The sequence below is a fragment of the Mytilus galloprovincialis genome, chromosome 8, assembly GCF_965363235.1.
Source record: "Mytilus galloprovincialis chromosome 8, xbMytGall1.hap1.1, whole genome shotgun sequence".
Classification (NCBI taxonomy): domain Eukaryota; kingdom Metazoa; phylum Mollusca; class Bivalvia; order Mytilida; family Mytilidae; genus Mytilus; species Mytilus galloprovincialis.
In genome coordinates, this window is record NC_134845.1 from 49,005,473 (window position 1) to 49,031,332 (window position 25,860).

Consider the following 25,860-nt stretch of genomic DNA (forward strand, 5'->3'; position numbering starts at 1 on the left):
AATGTTCTACCTGATACACAAAGTCAAAGAAAACAATTTACGAGAAATTGAATTTTTATTACCACACATTACGGGGAATATGTTTTTAAACGAGTAAGTGTCGTGGCAATCTCACATTTTCAGCTGAAAGTGTCAAGTGTGCGTATGGTAAAAAGGCAGTTAAGTGTCAAGTGTGCATATGGTAAAAGGGCAGTTAAGTGTCAAGTGTGCGTATGGTAAAAAGGCAGTTAAGTGTCAAGTGTGCGTATGGTAAAAGGGCAATTAAGTGTCAAGTGTGCGTATGGTAAAAAGGCAGTTAAGTGTCAAGTGTGTGTATGGTAAAAAGGCAGTTGAGTGTCAAATGTGTGTATGGCAAAAAAGGCAATTAAGTGTCAAGTGTCAATAAACACAATTGCCACATATTTTATTATCTGAATTGACATTACGAGGTTTTTTCAGTGTTGAAGATCATATAATTGCTTATTACTTCTTACATCAGCTTCATTTGGACTTCGGTAGATATCCTACCAAATAACTTATTTTCTTCAGATAGAAAGCCTAATGATCTTTCCAGAATTTAAGAATAGATTAAACACATTTAAATTTCTAATTAGAAAATACAATGAAATACAAGAATATAATTGTTGAGATCCACACAGGTATATAATATAATTACATAACAAAAAAGGAAAGGATCTGTATAAGTTTTGATAATGGCAATCTAAAAACTGTACAATAAATTCGAGGAAACCGAAAGACAAAACTCTCAGACTGACGTCTATACTTATATATCAAGCTTAGGATAATCTTAGAGACCTATCGTTTTGTATTTCTATGTCATTAGGTCTCTTGTGAAGATTTGGCTCAACTGCTCTCATACAACATCTTTTTTTACAATTAGTCCTAATAAGCTGAAAGTAAATTGATCTGATATTTTACAAAATAATTTGAAAAAATAACTGATATCACGAAACACTAATGTGTTTTCTTTCTTGGAAGAATGAACACTTTTTGATGCTCTTTATGCTATTATTGTAGACATTTATTAAAATGATTAAAATTATTCTATATCAAGTACCTAATAAAAATTTAAACATCAAGGACATTACGATTCATGTAGTCTCTGTAAATTATTGTCAATGAAAAACAAACTTCTGTTTGATTTAAAAAGTTGTACTACTTTGTGATATGTATCAGATGTCTATTGTTCTGCATAAATATATTATGATTATTTTTCTTTTTTTTCGCATTTATCATAAACTTAATAAAGTAAGGTCATTTGAATTTGAAACCTATGATGCACAATTTATATATATTTTAAGTTTGATGTTCTCAAAATATTGGCAAACAATGATAACTTTTTCTGATATATTTGTCATGTGTTTAATTATTCGACGAAAATTAGCTTGACTGGATGATGCATGATAAATATGTATTGAAAATTAAATTTCGTGAAGATAATTAAGGCACATTGTAATGGGTGGATTTTTTATATTATAGTCAAAGCTGTAACAAATTATGAATATTTAAAATATAATGAGTTGAAAATATGTTTGTTTATTAGTTTGTACTTAACTTTAGGACATTACGATTGTTCGTGGCTTTTTTACTTAATGTATAGAAACTCCTACGATCAATGGTAAGGGATTCTCTCATTCGTAGTTCACTTCACCTTGATCTGACGTTTTATGATAAACAGCACCTTGATTATAATGTTGGATTCATTTTTTTTTTTGCTTATATTTTATATTTTGTATTCTAAGCATTCGAAATAAAAATAAATACGTAAGGCTCACGTTTGATGTTTTAAAAGCGTATTATGTAGCTTTGGTATACATCATAAACAACGATGTTTTGTGGTAAAATCTATATACGTACTGAAATATTTTCTGATTAATTGATCGTTCTCGTTAGCTGTTTCTTACAATCATTTAGAAATTTACTTTATATAATTCTGTATACCGTCCATTTTTTCAGTGATCAACAAAATGGGAAATGATTTGGTATTAAACTCTACTGTGGATTTATTTATTTTTGTGGGTATCAATTTTCGTGCTGGCACTTTTTATATTAAAATTTAAAAATAGGCATCCTATAACCAGAGCTATAGCATATTAGTTTGAATAATGTGTAAATCATTGCATCACCTCGTGTTTCTATACCTATAACTAACACGCTAATTTCAACTTACTAATTTTCACATTCCCTTTTATCAGAAATAACATTCCTTTGGACTCAGAGTATGGCGTTTAAATATCTCAATAAATACGTTACGTGTGTGGATGTACACAGTATCTGGACTTAATATTATTCTATTTGGTCTCTTGTGGAACGTTTTTACATTGGCAATGATACCACATTATATTTTCATATTAACAGTCATTTGCTCAAAATCCCCAAAACTTAAACAACTTAGTTATTAGAAAGAACTAATAGTACCAACACTGCAACTTTTTTTACAATCACAATCGAGATGACCTAAACGATATAGCTTAATTAGATAACGATGTTTTCGCAGTCTTGCATGTCTAAGACCATAAAATATAAACAAGAAGTCTGAGTACCAATAGTCAAATTTTGAACGAGTGTTTATTCATATTGCTGGTTATGCATGCACAGCAGGAGACACCTAACCTTCGAAAGTACCTGTTCTAGCTTATTTAAAGTTCATTGTTTTTTTTTTATTACATTTGTGTCTTCTAGAATGATTTGATAAATATAAACAACGATACCAATTTTTTAAGACACAATCCTCAAAGAAAGATTTTCAAATATGCATATGTATATGTATACACAATAAACCCTTTTTAATACTGACAATTTTCATTGTTCAAGACGGGGGTTAAATTTATGAAAAATTCTTACCATGTCTTTCATTTGTAATTCATCTGCCATTGATTTTTTCAATGAGTAACATTGTTGACTGCTGTACCCCCATTTTTGACATTTTTACCTATTGTGTCTGTGTGCTTTGTTCACGCATCGGTGACAGTATAATGGAATTTGATGCGACTGTCATACAAGTGAGAGGTTTAGCTAGCTATAAAACGGGGTTCAATCCACCATTTTCTACATTAGAAAATGCCTGTACCAAGTCAGGAATATGACAGGTGTAATCCATTCGTTTGATGTGTTTGATTTTTTGATTTTGCCATTTGATTGGGGACTTTCCTTTTAAAATTTTCCTTGGAGTTCAGTATTTTTGTGATTTTACTTTTTGTTAGTATTAAGATTAACTTTTTATCTTGTAATCCCCGAAAAATGGAAAATAATGTACGATATTACGTCAATGTTTGGTAGTTGTAATCAGTTGTAATACAGACTGGCTCCTTCCCTAAAACATCATTTCGGTTTAGAGAACAAATCAAACAATGACACTAATGATGTCAAACAACATTGATGCTACCACTGACATACACCGACTAATTAGGGTGAAACATAATATTCTTTTTGAGTCGATTGGCCAATAGATTTTACGCATCCGTTTATTAACATTTGTTTTAAGAGACAACGGGATAGTTTTTCAAATAAAGATTTTCTTTTTACATTGCTATTAACGTGGCTAATTTGTTATCGATGAATCTGAAATGTCCGTCAAATTTGAAGTGTAGTAATATGTACATGTACTAGATTTCAATTAAAAGCAAAAATATATTATAGCCAAAGATGATAGCTATTTTGTATAATATAAAAATCAAACGACTCTATAACAGAATGGCAAATGACTTAGAGAAATATCCTTCAAATAATTTTAAGAATTCAAGAAGCTAATATATTGTGTCATTTGTAAGTTGTGACTGTGTCACAGTATTTAATTTGATGAACAGTATAACTCATTTGTTGTTAATTTTTATTTACAATTAATGGAATGGTAGTTTAATTATATATTTTTTTTACAATACGTAAACCTAGCTATACCTACATAAAAAGTATTAAATTCAGAACCTCATTGATACTACATATAAAAGAGATTTAACAATAGGATAGAATACATCAATAAAGGAAATTTTGTTTCTTTCTGCTGTAGGGGAAGTAACTCAACCATTTCTAAGTACAAACATTATTGATTTGTTTCTTAAATATCCTTGTCAACCAAAATAATGCTGACTACAAACATCTGATAACACAGGTGTTACATGACCAATATATGCAAAAAATGGCATCAAAATGTCCAATTATCTTCCAAAGGTGTATTTTATTCTAGTTATAAAATCTTTTTTGGTTTAAAAACTTATTTAATAAAAATCCCGGAAAATGCAAGAATCTGGATGACAAAATTAATAGCGTCTAATATAAAAATTCCCATTGACACTGGCATGGGCGTTGGCACAATATTCCGGCGGAGGACTGAACATATCACATGTAGGAGACGAATTTCACTATCTTTTTAATATATGCATGTCTCTTCAACTGGTTATTTTTTAGAGAACAACATATCCCTTGTTATTATACGAAGCATCCAAATAAGCAGACATTATCTGTTATTTTATCTTACTGTAAAGCTAATTTATATAGACAGTTGGCATCTTTTATCAGAAAGCTGAGTAATTTGTTGTGATATGTATATCAATTTGTATGAATTATTTTTTCATTTTATTATTTTTGTTAGTTTTTTTGTTGTTTTTGTTTTTTGAATCTACTTTGTATTATAATTCATATTTTTTAGTGTGTATTTACCTTATGTTACACATTTATGTGCTTGAGTGTTGCTTTACAATAAAATCTTGAAAATCTTGAATCTTGAGTTTTTTTTAAGTTATATGTACGTACAATTAAGTAGTTGTTAATGATATACAATGATTGGTTGTGGGATATGTGTGCCGTGCATTAACCTCATTGGTGACTATGTATCATTTGTTAGTTTTAGAAACACTAGAACCCACCTGCGAAATCGCGGGCATTTAGAGCATTCATCTAGAGCTTCGTTGATTATATGAAAACTGTGAATCCTGTAAAAGATTTAACGACTGGTGAATATCTTTTCTCTCCCAAAATAAACCAAATGGAAGAATAAAAAACGAGGATGACAAATTCGACTATACATGGTACCCATATGACACTTAGTTATGACGATTAAATGATTGTGGAAGGAAGAGAAGCGACACACAAAATGAGGTCTTCTCGTTTAAAAGTATAGATATTTCATTAAAAGTAAAATGTATTTGCAAAAGATTTTTCTTTGAAAAGTCGTTTCTGTATTTAGTTTGATGGTATTGTAATTTATTACGTTGTTACACATTTTTATCAATCATTATCTACATAAGATTTCAAAGTAAAACCGCCTTTATGATAAATAAAAATATCTCAACTAGAAATAATCGATGTTAGCATAGCTCCAACAACAGAGTTGATTTAAAAAGGACAAACTCTTCTGATCTAGGAGGAGTACCTCAAACATTTTAAATTCTGTGTAATTATTCAATTTGCATGTTTATTTAGGGACCGTGTCAGGCAGTTTGGACCGGTGCAAATTCAAGATACAGGAAAAAAGTGGATGGTCTATACTGATCTGGGCTGAAAAACGTGATGTCCTATTACTTGCACGCAAAACAAAAGTAAATGTCATATTACACTTAAAACAGTGTAAGCACAGTTTTGACATGACTTGACGTAATCTCAACTGCTTTCTAATTAAGTCTCAACTTGACTTAAAAATTAGACATAAAAAAATGATGGTATGAGTGCTCAAGAAACAAGTCTCCATCCAAGTCACAATTTGTAAAACTAAACCATTGAGTACTTTTAAAACATGTTAATAATCATTGAATAATCTGAATATGCTCTCAACCAATTCCTTGACCAGTCTTGATTCAGTCTCTGCCGTACTCAGCCTGTATTGACCTTTTGATTTTATCTAAACTGATCTGAATCAGCCAATTTACATTGTATCTCATTTTCATATTAAACTAAACAAATCCAGGATATTTGGTAGTTTGATTCATTACTGTCAAATTTAAGGATTGAATATTAGGTACTAAAAGCTAGAATATTAATTTTGGACTCAATTCAGATAGACACCTATAGAAATTTGTATATTTTTTACAAATCAACTTGAATTTTCATTTAACTCTGCAGTTAACTCAATCATATATTGATCTTACAAAATGTCAGGTTGTTTTGGTAGTTTCGTCTATTGCATTCAGATTTTTTAAAAGGATTCAACTATAAGGAAAAATGTGTATATATTTTTTTTCAATCAACTTGGATTTTCATATAACTCTACAGCTATCTCAACTATATAATGATCTTAGAAAATGTCAGGCTTACAAAAAAACCTAGAATTTTCAATATAAGCTAAATTCAGATAGTCACCTTAGAAATTTTGTATAACTCTTTAAAATCAACTTGGAAATGCATATAACTCTACCACAAATTTAATTATATAATGATCGACACAAAATGTCAGGTTATTTGGTGGTTTGGTTTATTTCTGTCATATTCTAGGATTTAACCAGAAAGCAAATAAGCTACAATTTTTAGTTTTACTCATAAGAATAAAAACAAGTTTGTCTTTGCTTTAAAAATACCATAATTTCTTTGTTGAAAATAAAAATAGATAAAGTAACCTAATTATATATATTCATAATATGAACAAGTTCTGTTTTATTTAGACAATAATTGATAATTCATCATATCATCATTTGCTTACTAGTGTAAGAAATATTGTCTCTTAATGTAAAGTTTGGCTCGAATTTTTATTTGTCTGTAAATTGTTAAAAATGTGTTAATTCATAAGAATATGAAAATATTATGCATGCCCATGATTATATATTAAAAATCAATTTAAGCCAAAACAAAATAATGTCATACCTGAACATTAAAATTTGCCAATCAAACAATTACTATAGTATATACCCTTTGATTGTGTTATCTATTATTAAGCACATGGTTACTGAGAAAAAATGTTAAGCAGAATATATATTTTTAATTTGATATACATGAATATTAAAAAAATAAACCAAACTTAAAAATTTTAATAAATAAACATAAGTTAACATTGTTTTGTTAATATAATCTAATCAATTTTATTGGTTGTACAAATGTTTTGCTTGGAGTTTTAGGCCACACTAATTTAATTCCTGGTTCGACGGACCCGCCCGCACCTATTTTTTTCAAAAAAGATTTTTTTTATTTTTATTATATTCCCGCTTTCCGCATCCGGAAATGTAATCATGTCCATTTCCTGCACCGTTTTTTTGTAAGTATTATTATAAGATCTCAACATTTGTTTTTAAAATCACAGTATAACATTCATATAACGATTTTAAACCTATAAGCACCCCACAACACTGTAAATATCTGTGAGAATATTTGTTTCAGCATGAGTGGAGTGGGAGTGCTCCGATAAAAATATATAACAGCGGGAATACCTGTACAGAACAAAACATTAGTTTCTTTTCCCCTGACTTATATTCCCTATCAAAAAATGTTCGTTGTTAAAATAAAGTACAAAGAACTTCTGAAGGATTTGCCTTCAACTGAAATTATAATGTATGTTGAAGGTCATAACCGCTGCAGGTTTGTGTCTGTCCTGATTGATTCAGGGACCTGTTGTTCAGCAGTTATCGTTTGTTGTTGGGTGTTTTCCCGTTTGGAAATATAAATTAGATCGTTGGTTTTCCTGTTCGAATTGTGTACAATACTAAGTTGTGGTCCCTTATAGGTTGCTGTTTGGTCTGGATCAAAGCTCTGTGTAAAAGGCCGTACTTTGACCTATGTTTGTTATTATCAGGTTATCCCTCAGACAAGGGCCTTGAAGGGGTCATTTTACCATGTTTACTGTTGTAGAAAAGAAAATAGAAATACCAGGAACATATATATTAACTGTTCCCAGGAAATACTAAGGATTTGTATAGTGCTACTATACAAAACCTTTGAAAACTTAGAATTTTTTACTCAAAAAGAGGAGAAAGTACATTATATTTTTAAACAACTTTTCTAAAAATTCTTGGACATGTTTTGACCATTTAATACCATATAGATATTATAGTTCTTTGGGAAAATATTAGCCCTTTTGTACTAAAAGTGTTTTTACAAAAAAAAATATATTATAACTTATTGACCCCTCATAAAATGGATATTCATAACATTAAGGGGTTGTTCTGAACCTGATTATGACTTGGATGGAGAATTGTCTCATTGTCAGTCACACATACATACTAGACCAAATTTAATAATTCAATTATCTGATTATTTCTTGTTGAACAGGAAAAAATACTTTATAAATTAAAGAAATGGCAAGGTACAAGTGATAAATCAAGTTTTAATATAGTGAAAACCTACTATTTTATGTTTACAAACAAAATATATAATCGCTCGCCTTAACTTTTTAAGCTTCGCCTCAAAAATTTGCAAATTAAATATTTTTTTATTTAAATTTTCAAATCGCTCGCTCGCCCCAATTTTTGGAGTCCAAAAATCCGTAGAACAAGAAATTAATTTGGTGTGGCCTTAGTTATTATTTTTTTTTATAGCAATAGTGTAAATAAATCGTTACGTCCTATAGTCCTATAGTCAACAAATCGAAAAAAGAAGTGACCCTATGCCTGACGTGGATATAAAATATGCTTCTCCTACTATGGTTAGCACTGTTAACTTAGAGTACAATTATGGAGTTGTATGTTATATACAATGTAGGGCGTGGGAATATTTATGTTGTGTATACTTATAATGTGACCGTGTGTGTCATATGTTAGACATAACACTATAAATATCAATGACAGCAAAATGTGTTTGATATGCACTTTTATCTGCATTAAGTGTGATATTATATCAATAACACATAGCTGAGAGGGTGATGGAGCAGATTGTTACCCCCCCCCCCCCCCCCCGAGAAAACTTTGTCAACCATGGCGAAGCCAAGATTAACATTTTTTCAAGGAGGACCAATCTGATCTATCAACCTCTCAGCTCTCAGCTATGTGTTATTTAATTTTTTTTCATACTGAATGTCCTATCATGACGGTCTTTCATAAATTCATTTTATTTTAAAAGTTTTTTCTATGACGTCACATACATAATAACTTAATAAGTTTTTTTTTATTTTGACAGTAAAATAATTTAATCTAATCCAAACGTAGAACTTTTGCATTGTATATAATTAATTGATGTAAATTCAATTCATTGTCCTTTAAAAAACTATCGGATTTTGATTGGTCTAGACGAAAGGGTAACATTAAAAAATTGTCACCCTCTCAGGCATGTGATAGAATAAATTAACACCCTCTTATCACCCAATCAAAATATGGCATTTTAACGTGAAGTATAATAATACAAGATGTATTGTAATTGATTACTTTGTAGCAATTTGTTTTTCTATGCTTCTCTTCATGAGATATCAAATTTAGAACCTCATTTATGATAAAGAAAATTAGTCTAAGAAAGAATAATCCATTTAAACATAGCTTTAATATAAAGTACATTCTGTGCAATCAGCTAACAACTGTTTTCAAAATACATGTACGCTTATTATGTTTACTTCGTATATTGGCCTGAGTTGATAGACAAATTGTTTTTGTGCTAATTACTTTGTAAACTAGAGTGCTATCAAGATGAACAATATGAATCAATATATGTGTAGCAGAAATAAAGTTTTATGTCGCATAAGTTCAGACATTAATCTCCTGTGCCAATTTAATACTGTTCTTAACATTGTCATTTGAATGATACTTTAAACTTTCATTTGGCGAAGTAGTGAGTATTGGGGAGCAATATAAGTGTTTGGTATATTTCAAAGACAATACCAGATTCTACAATAACATAGTGGCTTATACTCTTGTTACCAACAAAATATAAGTGCCCAGAGTAATTCATGTGTCTGTGAAACACATTTGTTGGAGGGAAAGTTGTTTTGAAAACTTTGGAAAGTTTAAGTGAGTATTTAATTTCAGAAATAATTGATGCAAGCTATTGTACTTTATTGTAGTTTTAACATGGGTAGGCATCATATTCGTATTATTTTTGCCCGAGCGATAGTGAGGGCTAAAATAACACAAATAAAATGCCTAATCATGTTAGAACTACAATAAAGTATAGCTTGCAATAATTATTTCGATTCTGATGAGGACAATTACGGTAATTTCTATGTCAAATGTATATAAGTGTAACGCGTTTGTGTAGGCTCTTCCATGAACCTCCCTTTTTGTTTGTAAAGAAAAAAACGGGTGGCACTGTGATTTTTCAGAGGGAGGTTGTCGAGTATAGGTCAAATATGTCAATTTTGGAATGCAACACATTACAGTCATAATAAATGAATTAGTACCATCATGTGCATCATTTAAGAGTTTGGAAGTGTTTTAAGTTTATGAAATATATTAATTGCATGTCAATTTGATAAAATTCATTATTCTGCAGTTGTCAATATACGCGTGCGCAAGCAAATTTTATTGGATTTAGAGCATGAGTTTATTAACAAAGCGGAAGAAACACGTCATGTTAGAATTACTTATCAATACTGTTATTATGTTAGAAGGCACATGCCATATTAAAAAAAGAAAGTGCATGAATATATTATAACCGTAAAAACAGATATTGAAACAGACTTAGGATACTTTTATGAAATAGCAACCCTTTTAAGAGACGAAACCCGTTTCTCAAGAATGAAGTCCCTGGATAAATCTACGAATTGTCAATTAAAAAGTTGGTCATTTTAAATTGTTGTAAACGTTCTTTAATCTATACATTTGTTATGGTTTTCTTTTCCTTTTTTGGGGGACATCCATGACATTTTCATTGAATGTGAAATGTACACGATTGAAGATACTATGATTACATATTCTGACTATCATTTCTTCTTTAAATTCATCAAACAGGAAATATAAATACTTCTTTAGATTGAACCATTGTATCTATGATGAGATTATGTTAAAGAAAAAAAATCCTATTAATCCTATAATATGACAAGGTTTAAAACTTTAAGTTATGCACGGTTATCTTCCTTCTATAATCCGATTTAAATTGATTGATTGATTGTTGGTTGCTTAACGTCCAGTGGCAAATATATCATGCATATTCAGGACGAGAACAAGTTCACAATAAATACAATAGGTAGGACTTGTCATAATAGAGGTCATTTGGGATGATAGTCGGGGAAATTTGGACTGCCACTGGAAAATGAGGGTCAAGTGGATAGGGACAGAATTTTTGCCTTGCAACAGGCCACCTACGGACCCCTCAAAGAGTTGTTGCAAGGGTTCTTAACGTGTAAAGAGCGTGGCACTCTCTTTACACGAGGCATCAGATTTAACGTCCCCAATCTGACCGGACGTGACTGCGAACTTGATACATCCCGCACAGCCAAACGGACGCCCCACTTCGGCAAGCGTTTTACTGCCGGTCGGAAGAAGACCAAGTGACCATATTTCTATTCCCTAGTCACCCTTGGGGGTTAATCCGATTTAAATGTTTCCCAGGGAAATTAAGGGTCTCTACCAAACACTGGTTGCTTGACCAGCGTTTTTCTAATTATTAATAATTCATAATAGTAACATGATAACTTAAATAAATTCAATATGTAACAAACAATTTCATCACGCGATTCAAATGTAACCAAATACAACAAATTCCGAGACATATTGTAAATTAATTGCAACAGCTGACGATTAAACTAAATTCTACAGAACTTTCATCGAGTAGAATGGAGGTTAAACAAAAGTGCATATTTTTCATAATTGTGATCTTCCCCAATGTCTTACTTGCTAAGATTTGTAAGAAGATTCCGACATTTTTAAACCGGTTACGTGATGGTGTTGACATAACAAAGCTAGATTTATTACCTTTAGATTTAAGCTCAACAGATGGATTCAGGTATCCGGTCTTCGATTTCTCGTGCGACTTTGAAATAACAAAGATTTTGAATGGTGTAAGTAAATTATTTTTAAATAAGAAAATAATTGATGAACAAACAAAAATATGTAATCTGATTTTTTTTTTAATATGCAGTACATATTATAATCGTGATATATCTTTTAAGATAAACAACAAAACGGAGCAGAAGATACAGAGAAAAAAACATTCAAGAACTTATAAATCGAGAGAAAATGATAACGCATTGGCAAGAAATCGAAAGACAACAAAAAATACAATCAAATTAACAAAACAATTATATATAGAAAACTAAAGCCTACTGGCAAGACGTACATGTACATGTACCATGCTGTATATTTGTTTATTTGTATATTTATATAAATAGTGGAGATGAACACAGAAATTATCCATAAATTATAGTATGCATCCATTTCACTTGTTAAGTATGAATATATTTTCTTTCTACAAGTATATCACATGTATATCTATGACATAATGTCCAATAAGGGAAGATTATCATTTTATTTATACACACATAAAGCTCGAATCGTATCATTTTTTAACAGGTAGAATATGATATACCGGACCAAGTTTGGAGTATTGTAAACACTCCAAGTGGATGGCTAAATTCTAATATTGAAATTCTTAAAACTAGTCATGCTGTTAAGAAATCAATGGCAAGAAAAGTAGACGTAGGTATCGGAGAAGGAATATTTTTAGCAAGTGGTTCTTACGAAACATTCTAAGACTATCTGACCAATTCATCCAAGTACATAGAGGAAGTGACGTCTTATACATCCGGATATAAAATAAATGTGATGCCTGATTCGGCACTTGAATTTGGTCGTGTTGCAAAAATGTATTTAGAAAGGTTTCTCCCGAACACGTTTGATAGTAGCACTTGTCTGAAGTACATGAAATTTATCAAGACTTTTGGCACTCACTACTTCAGTCAGGGAAAGTTTGGAGGCCTTCTTAGACTTGTTCTAACAACGGATCAGAGTTACTACCAAGGACGAACAGATACCCAAGTTAAAGCCCAAGCCAGTGCAACATTCTTCAAAATAATAAAACTAGGCGGTGGAGGATCCTCTAGAACACAAACAGTTGATTCAAAGTTCACACAGGTTACTCAGAAAAGTGTTCGGTAAGTAAGCGTATTATTCAAGCATTATAAGTTTGCACTCTTTAGCCAGTCTAGATACATTTAAAAGAAGAAAGTGTCAATGAAAAATGTATACTAAGTAACTAATTATATCTTCAAAATAATTGTGACTAGAAAAATAAAAAAAGTAACAGATATTGGTCATGCATATGAATCTTTATGACTTTCCTGTGGCAAATTAAATGCATACTCAGGACTAGATGTGTATTTTATATGAATATTTACCCTTTTTATATGTAATAAGTACATTAGATGTATATTTCATTATAATACGTTTTTCTGATTTGCTACACGGCAATCAAACGCGTCTACACCCCAATGAAGTTACAAAAAGAAGCATTCAATTCTTAAGTAAACTGATGAGTCGGATATTTAAAGTGCAAGTTTAATAAGACATGTCACCCGTCTTGGACACATTATCTAACTCCTAGCCGACCGGTATTTGCTCTAACTCCTATAGCTGCTTGCTTTGCAGAGAATCAGCAAATACAAATTTAAATGTGTTTGGTTTTACCAGGCCTTTGCTCGAACCAACGACCTCTCGCACTCATTGCGGTTACATGTAACTTGATGAAATAAACAGATTGTTTTCATTGTTCAAATGCAACATATTTGAACATGTATTCATTCTTTACACTAACGGCCGGCATATCATCAGGTTTTTTTTTAATGTGCCCCTTCTTGAATGTGATAAACGTGTCTAATACTTTCCGTTTTTACTTTCCGAATATTTAATTATTTGTGAAAATAACATTATAATCGATAAATAAAATTCACAGGTATTACGGAGGCAGCACTAATTTGTTAGCTACTGGCGGAATTTCTGCATGGCAGCCTTCAGTTATGAAAGATCCATGGTTATTTGGTGGAAGTTTGACAGAAATATCTGAAATGATTTCTGATGACAAAAAACGACAATCGATGAAAAAGGCCATACAGGTACTATATTTTTTTTAAACTTTCTTTTTCATTTACTCTTAGGCTTTTCCATCTTTGTGGGTCAGAAGAAATTTTGGTTGAAATTTCCAAAAAGTAATGTGTATATTATTCGAAATATATGTTCGAATAATATAATTCCTTAAGCCAGAGTTCGTAGTCAATGATTTTTGTTAAGTATATACATTAAAATTGAACTTTTGCCTGAAGCAAACACCAGAACATTAGGTAAAAATCAAAGCACATTCAAACATTTTAGTACCCGGAAATTAATCTATGTTTTGAACACCTTTCAGGGTGAATAATATGCTTGCTGCCCTGATAAAGATGTCTCCAGTAATGATGTTTAGATATATGTAATCATTATATTGCCATACAGTGAATTTAATAATCTCGCTAGCACACATACATTACACTATAAAGAACAAAGTTTTATTAAAAAAAAAATGATAGATTTATAAATGTTTTATTATTACACAATACAAAGTCATCATCTTTGTTTGTAACAATACCAACATCATCCAATATTCTGTGAATTTATGCTTGATTTTTAGATTGAGCCGGATGCATTTTTCTTCTCTCTCTATAAATTGACTGACGCACATATTTTAAATCTTTCTTTTCTAAATTTTCTTTTTCAATTTTGAAGAGCTCTGAATTTATTATTTTTGAAGGTCTGACAACATATCGGTTGCTTCTCTTTTGCACGCAGTTCTCAAAATTTGACGTTCTAATTTCTGGACATTTGTTTCGTGAATATGATCTAATTCTTTATTCAAAACAATTGTACACGATTCATCTGTGAATAACCTAGAACAACACGACTTAACTGTACATTTCCACCTTATTTCTCCAGTTTTCTTTACAAATGCCTGACGGAATTTGTGTTCTTCAACAATGACTGGTATATCAGACATCTTGACTCGGGGAAAAATATTCTATTAATAAACAATTTATTTTTTGGTGAGGTTTCTTAAATTTGATGAGTGTTCAGTTAAATCTTAAGTGGAAAGGTTAATTATAGTACATGTATGATATAGGTATGATATAGGTAAAACATATTTACAGGTAAATGTGGCGCAATTTCATTTCATTTATTGGCGCAATTACCACCATCAAAATAAAAGAGAGCGGCGCAATTAATACTTTTTCAAAACTGCAATTGGCGCAAATTGATTCTGCCCATTTTAGAATAGTAACATCAGTAAGTAAGTCAGAAAACCGTTTTACACGCCCGTCAAAATTTTGACGGGACGTAGTATGGTACATATACAAATGTCCGGCGTCCGCCTGTCCGTCTGTCTGGGTTAAACATGTCGAACTGTAACTTGATAACAACTTATCCAAATTTCATGAAACTTTATATCAAATAGTTGTTTCTTACGATGGTCAAACGATATGTATACCTTTTTGGTGAAAATTACATTAAAACTTTTTTAGTTACTGAACTTTGTAATTAAAACAGGGATGTGTGTTTTTTTTCATATGTCGCGTCCTATCTCAAAAACGATCTATGCTTATTGCTTAAAACCATACACATTTCCTACTTATTTTAATCTAAAGATCTGTATTCTTTTTGGTAATGATTCAAAATTTGATTTTTTAATAGAGCAACTGATTTTTTTGGTAAAAAAAATGGGGGCTCACATGTTGCGTCGTATCTCAGAAACTATTTATAATTATTACATAAAACTTCACACACTTTAGTTATATTGATTTGAAGATCTGTATACTTCTTCTTGACGATTCTTTCTTCTATTTTATTTTTGAGTTATTGAGGGTTTTTTTGTAAAAAAAAAAGGGGGAGGGTCACATGTCGCGCCGTATCTCAGAGACTATTGATGATTATTGCATAAAATTTCACACATTTGCTATTAGTTATATTATTTAAAGATCTGTATACTTTTCCGTGATGATTCTTTTTATTTTTGAGTTATTGAATTTGTATTGAGTTTTATAGTAAAAAAAAGCATATATAAAACATGTTGTGAGCATTTTCTTTCCTGTCTGTTATATTAACTTTCTATTAAGCAGGAATAAGGAATGAGTCAGGATATACTAAACACGATTTCTGTAAAACCCCTGTGTTGTTACCAAATCATGTTTTTTTCTCAAGACGACGAGCGTATTATACGGTCGTGGCGCATCTGTTAATTTTAATATAAAATTTATCTACACACGCTCAAAAAAAGAAGTAACACTACAACTCTCGCCTTTTCTCCGTAAATCTCGTCAAATAAGTTTTCATATTTATCTGCCTAGACTGTACGAATATTGTATATTTATATTTCTGCGTGTTTTTCTGTTGTTGCAGGTTTATACAGATAAAGCTTATCTACAGGAACTACTTCGTGTAATTGGTTGGTATTATACAAGTGGAAAAACGGATAAAAATACAGGTATCTTAAATATCTACAAGGCCAAAGTAAATAAGCTTTTAAAACAAGCTATACCAAATCATAATGAGGTAGTTAAAATTGCTGCTACAATTGAAAAAGCTACAACGGTTCCATACTGGTTCAGCAGAACAAAACTATGTTATTCGTGGTATCCTGATGGCGATGGCGGTCAATGTGGCGGTGGAGCTGGGCGACTTCTTTGTGCGACAATAAATAGCATGACAAACTACTATAGAGACGACACTGACCGTCGCAGTGGGGGATGTCAAATGCGATGGGGAATTATGTCTTATGGCTACGAAGATTGGTTTAGAAATGTTAAAATTTGTTATAAATGGTGGCCTGATGGTGATGGTGGTCAGTGTGGAGGTGGTGCTTCAAGGCTTCTAAGTGCAAATGTCAACTCCTACACTGGTTACTATAGAGATGACACAGATAGAAGAAGTGGAGGTTGTCGAATGCAGTGGATGTTGTCAGTTCCTTCAAATGCACCTTTGTGGATGCAGAATGCCGAACTTTGTTACGAATGGTATCCAGATGGTAACGGCGGTCAGTGCGGGGGTGGTGCGTCAAGACATTTGTGCGCCAGATCTAACTCGTACACCGCACCTTATCGTGACGATACAGATAGACGTGGGGGCGGATGTCAGATGAGATGGGGAATCAAACTAAACAATAAACTATAATTAAAACGAACAGATGATTCTAATGTTATTAAACTATGAAGAGCACGACTTTGTTTGTTCTTCATATCGTACAAAATTATATTTATATATATTATTAATATTATTATTTGCAACAATTAGGCCTTCGTCAATGAGAAAACTCCATACTGTATGGTTGGTTATATAAGGCATTGATATTAAAAAATTGACACAGTTCAAACGAGAAAAACAAACGACATAACTTTAAACGACAAATTTATTCCCGAAAATCAAATACGACAGCCACTGAACTACATGCTCCTGGCGTAGTAATATGGAGGGGTTAAACATGTTTGTGGGCGCTTACCTCCTCTAAGCTGAGACAGGAAACCATAAGAATAAACTATAAAAAACAGTACCAATCGGTTAAACTCAAATGATTGGTACGTTTTACAAAAGTAACTGTTATCAAAACAAAAGAAACAAAGCATCAAAATTTGAATGATAGCAGTCACTCAAAGTCAAATTGAATACAAATAAAAAGATAATGTTCTACCTTACTTAAGTAACAATCAGTGCACATCCAACAGATTTAGTAAAAAGGCGTCATAAATAGTGCACGACCTTGTATCGACAATGTATTGGATACTGATATATATTCTATAGTTATGTTTTAAATTTTCAAAAACAAAACCAATGTTAGTATCAATAAATAATACATTATTTAAAGAATTTACTTTTTGTGAAATTGTTAACTATGAAAACAACTTTTTTCGAGGATCATTTAGTTTTTAAGGATCGTATGATTACGTTTCGTGTTAGTGTGACTATCATTTCATGGTAAACTGCCTTTATAGCTTGCTGTTCGGTATGAGAAAATACTCCATGTTGAAGGTCGTACTTTGACAAATAATGTTACCACAAAGAAAAATGTCAGATTTTGCTAATTTGTTCAGTACAGGTAAGTACACTTAGTCTAACTATTGCGAGTGATTAAGTAAAAAATGTATCGGTCAGTAATGGTTCAGGTAAATAAGCGTCCAATCCAGTCCTGTTACATTGTAAGAACGTTTCGTTGTCCAGTACTTTTCAGTGCATCAAAGCAATAACGGTGGCTTTCCTTTGATACTAAAATACAAACTCGATGACAAATACAAATGTAAGTCACAATCGTGGATAAGAAGGCGGGATTGCTTTTATGACAATCGAAATATATATTTCTAACACAAATATCATATAAGGGTCAACCGACTCGTTATGGTGTCCGTAAAACATTTATAGGGACGAATTGAACTTTGATTCTCTGGACCAGTGTTTCTATAGCTTTCGTGAAATACGAAATCAAACGCATGCTCTGGAATATCGAATGACAAAAGGAGATATACCAAAGGCATCATCATTTGCATGTGGGGTAATGCCCGAAGCTGCTTACATAGGAATGGAAAGTTCTACATTTGAAAATGCATCTACCAAGTCAGGAATTTGTCCATTCGTTTGATGTGTTTTATCATTTGAGTTTGCCGTTTGATTAGGGACTTTCCGTTTTGAATTTTCCTCAGAGTTTAGTATTTTTTGTGATTTTACTTTTTTCTCAATAAGAATGCCGGGTCATTATGTTGTAACTTTTTCTCCTAAAACTGAGATCATTATTAAACAAGATATGAGGCAATGGGCCTGAACTGTATCTACAGTATCTGTAATATAAACACCAAATTTTAAAATGGCAGTTAGAGGACATTACATTAAGTAGCTCCAGTATGAAGTGTTTCCGATATGGAAAAAGAAACCAGTATGTCAAAATTTAAAGCATATCAGAGTTGCCTTTCTTAGAATCGAAAATCAGTTCAACATTGGACTAGATTGCCAACGTGAATTCCAAATAATTATCTCATAAATAAAGAGAAGATACCAGGGAAAAATGAAAATATCAGTCAAATGGAAAAAAACGTCCAATGACAACAAAAAAAGACTAAAGAAAAACAAAATAAGAAAACACTACAACAAACTCTTTTGAGTACATGCGTAACGCAAAACAATACTTAAAAACGAGGTTGCACGTGAATCGCGATGAGTTACTGCTCCTCTTTTTCATAAATATTCCTCAGTAATTTCTTTTAACAGAACAACCGATTGGTGATTACGTTTTAAACTGTGCGTTTTACATTGTATCTAGCCCTGGTTTTCTCTTAATCGATTTATGACTTTCGAACAGCCATATACTACTGTTGCCTTTATTTAGATGAACTAACAACCCTTTAGTAAGCCAACGTTATCACACACAAAATTAGCCACGGAAGGAAATGAACGTTCATTATTTCGCCAACAAATATCTGAATTGGCTACCGTTTAGGTACAGAAATGACTGACTGTCATGCAAACATGAATTTTTACATTTCCATATTTAAAAATAAATTCACCAAAATATTAAATGTGATATCAAATGCATAGATTTGATTTTATAATGACTTTCTATATGCATTTATAGTGTCCATACTAACCTAAAACAAGATATAATGCATACATAAATCATTTATAATTAATTCCAATTGTCTGTATTCTTATACACTCAAGTATAAACAAATTTAGATAATCATTCGTAATAGGAAAGACTCAATTTCTGAATTATTGACGACCACATTAAGATGTCATTGATCAGATGCAATCTTTTCTAGACAAGGCAATGGATATAGTTGTCAATAAATGATAAACAAAAACAGATATAAATAGTGGAAATATTTTTAGACCTGTTAATGGAAATAGTTTTCAAAAGGTGAAAAAAACAAACAAGTCAGATGGTAAACAAATAAAAGAGGGACGAACGATATCAGAGGGACAGTCAAACGCATAAATCGAAAATAAAATGACAACGCCATGGCTAAAGATGAAAAAGACAAACAGACAAATAATAGTACACATGACACAACATAGAAAACTAAAGAATAAACAACACGAACCCCACCAAAAACTAGGGGTGATCTCAGATGCTCCGGAAGGGTCAGCAGATCCTGTTCCACATGTGGCACCCGTAGTGTTGCTTATGTGATTACAAATCCGGTAAAACGTCTAATTCGGTAGGTCACATTTATAAAATAAGATATAAATACAAACATAATGGGACATTTTCTACACATTGCAATACATGGATGTGCTTATCAATAAATGATCAACAAAACAAAATCAAAAACGGGAAAAATGAAATACCCTAAGCTAATTTGAACTTAAAAACAGAGAAGGTATCAAATAAACGCCGCGAATCATATGCAAATCTATTCTTTAATTATTGAAGCCTCCACCCCTTGAGATGCAAAATCTGACACCCCGAGCGACACATTGTATTTTGATGAACAATAGTTTTAAAACCATTACTTTTGCAAACAAGAAATAAGAAGCTGTCTTTTGGTAAAATTCCATGATAGGAATTCATTTCTATATAAATAATATTGGAAAAAATCGCCAAAAGTAGGTTTTTTTTAATCATAAAACCTAGGGAGACGTGTTTGAGAACACAGACCACTGAAAACTTCTGCTACTGCTTGCTGGTAATATATTATGTTTATGTTCCTTCCGTGCAATACATTATTTTGTACTAACACTTCTCAAAAAAAATAATTTGATATTTGAACTCACTATGATCGTTTTTCTCCGCTTCAAAATTGCCACCCCGTGTCAAACATAGCCGACATCCCGCATGTGGCGCTCTACAAGGTGTATATATACCAAAAGAATTTTTGATCTAATTAAAGCAATATTAAAAAAATCTACCGATCATTTTAACACTACATTTTTTTTGTAATCTTAGTCCAGAAATGAGATATTATTTTTCAAAACTTGTGATCAAAGTGTACAAGAAATTAAAATTATATGAGTTACATAACTTTTTTATATATGAAAAATCGGAACAATCACTGCGACAATTTGGAGATATAGAGAAAAATAGGGCTGTTCCGGTACGTCTAGAAGACTGCAATTCGCACATAATTGTATTAGAAGTTCTACAGGATACAACTTTGCCCTTTTTGCTACATTTGTTACGTTTTTTTTCTGATTTTTTTCAATTCACGGGCGGTACATTGACAGATGACAAAATCAGCAAATAGAAAAAAGAGAAAACTGAAAAAAAAGTAAACATAAAAATTCAAGCAACATACAACAAACAGAAATAGAACATGTCATATCGACCAAACGCATTTTAAGATAACACTATCACCATTCTTTTCGATCAACAAAGAACCAGAATTTTTGTTTTTTAGTTTTTCAATGATATTTAAAACTATTTGAAATATGAAATTGATATCAAATTTTTGGTGCATATATTTTACGTTAGACATTTACATTATGTAAACATTTTCCCCATGGTTTTCATAATTGAAGCAAGATCAAATATAAATGAAAATAAGGTAGAATCACATTCACTTTTGGAGTTAGAAACATTAACTATGGTTACAGTTATACGTCAATTGTACATGAATCTTTAATTCTTACTTTCGTTGTAAATCCTAACTTTGTCAACTTTTATCTGATAAACTTTGACATTACTGATAATTTTGGTATAATCTCCAGACATCATGAATGTACGGGAACTAAATGCAACGTACACTTGCTATGTTTTAATATATGTATTTGCTCTAGTTTATTCGGAACAACAGGACATGAAGAGATTACTTATAAATGATCCTGATGCTGTACTAAATAGACTTCGCATTTTAGAGGAAAAATTTGCACAATTAGGGACACCAACACGTACGTTTTTATAAATAAGATATTACCTTTTCGGTTGTGCTAGTTGGTAAACTTCGGCAGTACGCCTCGGGTTAAGAATTTTGACCCCGGTTAAATGGCGCTTGTGGTTTTGTGGGGCTTGTCAAACAACCCGTCCTTTTCGGATGGAACTTGTATATGTTAAGACATTGCTTGTTCCGACCACAAAAAGACCCTCTTCGCTTCGTTTGTCAACCGTATGTTCACTTGTGTACGATGCTGAAGTTGAATTTAACAACCATACTGAAAAAAGTTCTCTTTGCTATGAGTATAAAAGCAGAGTATTAACATAGTAAATGTATTGGCCTTAATTATATATAAAATTTAATATTTCGATGTGTGAGGTTTAGCTAGCTATAAAACCAGGTTCAATCCACAATTTTCTACATACGAAAATGCCTGAATCAAGTCAGGAATATGACAGTTGTTATCCATTCGTGTGATGTGTTTGTGCTTTTGATTTAGCCATAATAAGGATATATGAGTTAATATAACTGCAAAGAGTAAACATAAGCCCTTCTAAACAATTTAGATTACAAATATGCATATATTAATTTATTTTCCATGCAGGGCTTTAAATATACTATGCATACTGTAAACGAAGAATTTATGCTGAGTCATCGTAGTTAAGGTCCATGATTTTCTAAATCTAGGTGTATATCTCTGCCTATGTGTAGTGACAACTGCAAATTATACCTTGTCCATCGGATTTCTTATGAATAAGAAATACCAGGCGTTAGAATATGTATAAAGTGCCTAGAAAATCAACCTAACGATGTTAGAGTAGATTTGATTCGTAACTTCCTCCCCGGCGCCGGGGCTGGAACCTGTACTTTTTATTTCTAACTTCTACGACAACACCGCCTAGCATTGCGCAGAGACCTTATAAGGTCTCTGCGCAATGCTAGGCGCAGAGACCTTATCCCCTCCTCTAACTCTAGCTTAGAGTTAGAGGAGGGGATAAGGTCTCTGCGCAATGCTAGGCGGTGTTGTCGTAGAAGTTAGAAATAAAAAGTACAGGTTCCAGCCCCGGCGCCGGGGAGGAAGTTACGAATCATTTGATTTTAGAAACTGGCTCAACATATATCAGATGGGGACGGAAGCAGTGTCCAAACAGTACCAGTGAGCTTGTTTATTCTGGTAAGGTTTTACATGTGAATATAAACACGCTCTTTACCCAATTTATAATTGCCGGATTAATTACAACACACCGTTATAGTCAAACAATACCTGAATTGAACTTAAAGGAACACTATAAGGAAAATTTAAAGAAACGATGGTTTCGATCCTATTCGGCAAAGGACGATGAACCATGAGTGGTGTAAGGTTTGAGTCCCCTCCAAGGAAAGATGACCTTATATTGTTTTTTTCTTATGTCGAGTTATGTTATTTGGTGCCTTGAATATTTATACGTCCCTGGCGTAAAATGCAATTCAATCAATTTAATTTTATATTTTCTTGCTAAATCCTATTGTGAAGTCACGAAAAAGGTGACCGTACCTGAGGACGTTACATGAAAAGAACCCTTTTTTGGGCAGAATATCCAAAAAGAGGGATTACTTTGTTTGCATTTTGTATTAAAATCATTAGATAAATAGATTGCATTACCAAATCTTGTAGAATATGAATTTTATCCACTCTAGACAGTTAAATATCAAATAATCAACACGCTATATAGACGAGCCCCGCGTTTTAAATTAGAAAGTTTCATTTTTTTCGAGTTGCAAAATGTCGTGTCATAATTGCGTGCATTGGTAGAATCTCTACCTATTTCATATTACTATCTAAAATAAATAACATGACTCGTTTTTGAAAGGTTTTGCTGGAGGCGGACATGATGGACAGTCGGGAGCGGCTGCTGAGTATGTTTGTCTGACACCTGATCCAGTGTTTAACAAGACTAGTGGCACTGATCATGGTCGGATGTATGGTGCCGAATATGAAACTACATTTTGGGCTCCAAACTCCGTTGATGAGGACGTTCCTTGTTCTTTATGTCGTACATGTCATGCAACAACAGTAATGATTCCTGGCACGAATGTCTGCTATAATGGTTGGACGAGACAATACTATGGATATTTAGCTTCGGGGTATCACGGTCATCCAGCGGCATCGGCATTTGTGTGTGTCGACATCAGTCCTGAATACCTACGTGCTGGATCACGTGATAGCGATGGCAAACTTTTTTATGACGTCCTTGCCAAATGTGGATCATTACCTTGTCCACCATATGTAAATGACTACCCACTTACCTGTGTTGTTTGCTCAAAATAAAATGAGTGTTAGAAAAGCTTCAGTTTTTTATCATTCATTAGAAAGAATGTTAAGTTAAACACATTACATGTTATGATAATGCGTTTCTCCGGTTTAACGTGTATGCTCATTATCAATTTTCAATTACTGCAGAACAAATGTTAAAACTTACTTTACGTGGTTATACATTTTATTTAATCATATTTCAATAGTTTGAGTTGTGATATGAAGCTACTCTTCAAAATGAGCAATCGTATTCAATGATGAATGTACATGGAACTGCGAAAATTGTGAGCAGAGTCGGACAACACATCTAGATTTTTCAAAGCCATATACCATTAAAAACAGTCTTATATACGATAAAAACTATATATATATAGGCTCTGCTGACTACTTCCTTTGAGAGTTTGCGTTGAGACTTTGAGAGCAGCTCTGAACACCTATATAGTGTCGGCTAAGGAAACTTAAAATAATATTCATTCTAATCTCTGATAAGCTTTGGAAGAAAAAAACAACGACCATGGGCGTTACTGTTTATTCTTTCATAATAAAAAATGGCACTTAACTCTGGTTCTGCTACCGTTTTGGGTTAGATAACTGTCCGCCAATTTATATTAAACCATGCTGAATCTTAAATAGCGTATATATTCTGTTTGTTTCCCTACGATCTTAGAGACTTTCCCTTCGTTGTTGTTTTGCAAGTTTTAATTCACAACCTTGTTTTTAGTCTGTGTAATTGTTTTTGAAAAATCTTGCTGCTCTTTCTGGTATTTGTTCAATATATTTAAAGTTCGTTTGGCTTTATGGATTCCAAACTGTGCAAACATATTCCCCTGTGGGTTTTACTATATGTTGCTGCTTTTGCCGGTTTAGTGCAATCGCTAATATTCCGTCGGATGAATCCGAAGGTCTTATCTTATTTAGATGCAACAAGTGAAACTGCGAGCTACTGCTCACTGATGATACCCCCGCCGCAAGTGGATAATATTAATAGTGTAAAAATATGCAAGTGTTCGGTAAACAGGAAGTTGTCGAGTGATGAATCTGAAAACGCATCACACGGCATAGCTGACTTATATAAATCCTGAAACCAAATTTCAGAAATCCTTGTATTGTAGTTCCTGAGAAAAATGTGACGAAAATTTTCAACTTGGCTATCATGTGTAAAATCATACAAGTGTTCGGTAAACAGGAAGTTGTCGAGTGATGAATCTGAAAACGCATCACACAGTATAGCTGACTTATATAAATCCTGAAACCAAATTTCAGAAATCCTTGTATTGTAGTTCCTGAGAAAAATGTGACGAAAATTTTCAACTTGGCTATAATGTGTAAAATCAGACAAGTGTTCGGTAAACAGGAAGTTGTCAAGTGATGAATCTGAAAACGCATCACACGGTATGGCTGACATATATAAATGTTGATACCAAATTACAGAAAGGGTGGATGTGTAGTTCCTGAGAAAAATGTGACGAAAGTTTCATGGGACGGACTGACTGACGGACGGACGGACTGACGGACTGATGGACGGACGGACTGACGGACAGACAGAGGTAAAACAGTATACCCCCCCTTTTTTAAAGCGGGGGTATAAAAATACCGAAGGATTATTCAAAACAGCAAGGCAAGGTAATTTTTTTTTTAAACACAAATGAAAAATACCGGTCATATTCCTTTAATACTTGGCACAGGATAATAAAATTGAGAATGGAAATGAGGAATGTGCCAAAGAGACAACAACCCGACTATAGAAAAAAACCAGAGAAGGTCACCAACAGGTCTTCAATGTAGCGAGAAATTCCCGCACCCGGAGGCGTCCTTCAGCTGGCCCCTAAACAAATATATACTAGTTCAGTGATAATGAACGCCATACTAATTTCCAAATTGTACACAAGAAACTAAAATTAAAATGATACAAGAC

General features: G+C 32.4%; 1 protein-coding gene and 1 long non-coding RNA gene across 2 annotated transcripts; both read left to right on the plus strand.

Moving 5' to 3' along the window:
• Positions 1–11,597: 11,597 nt before the first annotated feature.
• Positions 11,598–17,015, plus strand: LOC143042116 (perivitellin-2 67 kDa subunit-like). The gene is made up of 4 exons (XM_076214371.1): positions 11,598–11,839; positions 12,351–12,931; positions 13,729–13,888; positions 16,200–17,015. Exons 2-4 carry the CDS (start codon positions 12,603–12,605, stop codon positions 16,968–16,970), a joined length of 1,260 nt encoding a protein of 419 aa, XP_076070486.1. The 5' UTR covers positions 11,598–11,839; positions 12,351–12,602; the 3' UTR covers positions 16,971–17,015.
• A 4,448-nt stretch (positions 17,016–21,463) lies between these two features.
• Positions 21,464–23,583, plus strand: LOC143043339 (uncharacterized). The gene is made up of 3 exons (XR_012968322.1): positions 21,464–21,668; positions 22,755–22,831; positions 23,503–23,583. It is a non-coding gene; the product is annotated as an uncharacterized LOC143043339 (long non-coding RNA).
• The last annotated feature ends 2,277 nt before the right edge of the window (positions 23,584–25,860 follow it).

What these genes read in the sequence shown, in the direction of transcription:
- LOC143042116 (XM_076214371.1), top strand. Translation starts at nt 12,603, where the DNA reads ATGCCTGATTCGGCACTTGAATTTGGTCGTGTTGCAAAAATGTATTTA. An exon ending in GTTACTCAGAAAAGTGTTCG is followed by an intron (nt 12,932 to 13,728) that starts GTAAGTAAGCGT and finishes TAAAATTCACAG; the next exon opens with GTATTACGGAGGCAGCACTA. An exon ending in CGATGAAAAAGGCCATACAG is followed by an intron (nt 13,889 to 16,199) that starts GTACTATATTTT and finishes CTGTTGTTGCAG; the next exon opens with GTTTATACAGATAAAGCTTA.